The following is a 2,500-nucleotide window of genomic DNA, read 5'->3' as shown; positions in this document are numbered from 1 at the left end:
CTTTACGTAGAGTAGAGAGAGACACAATCTGCCATGGGCTCGTCACTCCCGATGGAGTCCCAGTCATCTGTGTCTGACTCAGAAGCTCCGTTTTCTTCCACACCAGCGCCTGTCATTGCCACTCTAGCATAGTCATCTGTATCAATACTCTTGCAGAAATGAATAGCATATTTCAATTTCTCACGAAGAACAGCCTGAAAAGGAAGTCATGGGATATTAAACGTGTAATTATAGCTTTTATATCAGTCATATTCATCATTAGAACTTTCACATGATGAAAGAAAATTTTCTTTGGTCACAAACCTTGCAAGAATATCGTGGCATTTTCAGGAGGAAAAAGCATGTATACGACTCTGGCAGGAAATGGTCAGGTGGAGTGTACTTATCTAACACCTAGAAAAGAAGACAAATTTGTGTTAGGGTATTGAATAATTATTATTGATTTTTTTAGTCAAACAATATACATAAATCATCTCTTTCTTTTCTCACTGCAAGCTTCAATGATTTGGACAATCCACTCTTTTATTCCCTGTCTGGTTTCAAGCTTGCCAGACTGAGACACAATCTATACAATATATGAAATTTTTAAAAAATATGCAGAATTAACAAATATTCCAAATTTTTACCTGGAACACAAAGTCTCGTCCTCGGAAGTCAGCAATTGTACGAGGAAGACGTGTCCTGCCCCACACAAAACGAAGGAAAAGAGATCGTTCAGCCGTGCTGAATTCTTCCATTACCTCCCAAAACCATTGGACTAGAGGTGCTGTTGCCTCCACACCTTTGGTGAGTAAAAAAAAGACATAAGATGAGATAAGCTACATATTTTCATATTCAGATAATACATATTACTGTTTTTTTTTGTTTTTTTTTTATTACTCTTATAAAAACTGGCAAACTAACAAATAAAGTCAACATAAAAAGACATGACTGTTACCTCAGATTCTATTTAATTATAGTTATTCAGTAATGAGATATAAAATTGGCTATACTGCAAATAAAATGACATATCCCATTATCATAAAAAACAATAGATCAAATAGACATAAAATTCCAATTTTCAATGCCAACCATTATTTCTGGTATAACAGTAACCAAGCAACTTTGTAATTTTTTTTTTCATATAAAGTTTGGTACAAATCTGCAAGGTTACAAAAGAGACAAAGAAAATCTTTGATTTGAATTACTGCCAGGACTCACCTTTGTATGTTGCGACACTCTTCAGAAGATTAAGGGGTATGTCTGGAGAGCCACACACCATTGTTTCAAGTTCATAGGGTGTAAATAGAGACAGAAGGGGTACTGGTACCACTCTGGCTATGCCTGCACGAACAGCTGCTATTTGTGCATCAAATTCATGAAGTCTGTTCATGGCAGAGACGGGAGGAGAGGAAGAAATGGGTCAGAATCATTTGACTGATTAGATATTTCATACAATTGCAGTAACTAGCAGATCTTATAAGAATATTTAATCTTGCAATGTATAGTTATAATCTGAAAAGTGATAATGGAAGAGAACCAAAACAAAGAGAGAAAAAAAAGAACCTCACCTGTAATTGAGTGCAAGACGAACATACTCATGTCTGTTAGACATTGTGATCCGTAAGTGTCGACTGGAGAGCGAGACTTCATTGCCTGCTGCTGAAGTGGTGGTGAATGGTAAATCCAGGCTGGTGAATGTTTTCTCATCACCTTCCATTTGCTGGACGCACATCAACCCTGGCACGTAATGGCGATCGACCTGAAAGTTATTTTGTTGAACATTACAGTGAGACAGTAAAACTTGAGCTACAGCACACAATCAAAACATGTAAAACTAAAACATGACATTCCATAAAACAGAATATCTGCTACTTTCATCGATAAGAAAAAGCTTCCAAATATAATAAGATAATAATATCTGGGAACATATAACACAACAACATAGTAGCTATGCACACATCCCTCCACTGATCCTTCTTAACCGGGTTCCGCAGCTTGCGCGGTCGCAATACATCGCAATCTCGGGGTTCTCGAACGCCTAAGCAATAAGCCTCGCGCAGGGCCCGCAAACAAGCCGCAAGCCTCGGTTGCCCGCTCGCTCTACCCGAGCGCGCGGCTTCCCCTCATAGCGCGTCCAGGGCGTCTGACGCGAAAACCACAATACGTGCTATCACGTCAACCGGCGTGAATGGGTTAAGATGATCACATTAAAAGCGCTACAATCACAAACCTCAGTAATGTCAGCTGGGGTTAGTGCCATCCCAGCCAGTTGTTTCCAGACGGGTTCTGCTAAGTTGAGACTGAGTGGGCTTCCTGTTCTGATGGCAATGCCCATCAACACTCCTAAGAAGGAAACATTATAGGTTATTACTGAATACAAAACTTATATTCCAAAGACCAGTCAATGAAACACTATATCATTAACTATTACATATCTCTTTTACAGTATACCAAATCAGAATTCCTAATTTTCTTTATACACTGATTACAGATTAAAAAACAAGGAACGATTCATGAG

The 2,500-nt window shown here is 38.6% G+C and overlaps 1 protein-coding gene across 9 annotated transcripts in view; it reads right to left on the bottom strand.

The window, feature by feature from the left end:
- HERC2 (E3 ubiquitin-protein ligase HERC2) overlaps positions 1-2,500 on the bottom strand; it is a 48,306-nt gene that overhangs the window by 1,877 nt on the left and 43,929 nt on the right. For all 9 annotated transcript variants that reach the window (XM_086539597.1, XM_086539596.1, XM_086539595.1 and 6 more), the window contains 6 exons: positions 2,213-2,325; positions 1,551-1,741; positions 1,201-1,364; positions 627-781; positions 304-393; positions 1-194 (listed from right to left, as the gene is read on the bottom strand). The exon at positions 1-194 is cut by the window's left edge and continues 1,877 nt beyond it. In XM_086539597.1, coding sequence (XP_086395723.1) covers positions 3-194; positions 304-393; positions 627-781; positions 1,201-1,364; positions 1,551-1,741; positions 2,213-2,325 — 905 coding nt within the window. In that variant the 3' untranslated portion in view covers positions 1-2. The remainder of the gene's footprint in view (positions 195-303; positions 394-626; positions 782-1,200; positions 1,365-1,550; positions 1,742-2,212; positions 2,326-2,500) is intronic.

Source organism: Penaeus japonicus, unplaced genomic scaffold (assembly GCF_977035675.1).
Source record: "Penaeus japonicus unplaced genomic scaffold, GWHDUDI00000001_assembly GWHDUDI00000009, whole genome shotgun sequence".
Classification (NCBI taxonomy): domain Eukaryota; kingdom Metazoa; phylum Arthropoda; class Malacostraca; order Decapoda; family Penaeidae; genus Penaeus; species Penaeus japonicus.
The sequence above is the reverse complement of the archived record's forward strand: the minus strand, read 5'-3'. Positions and strand labels throughout refer to the sequence as shown.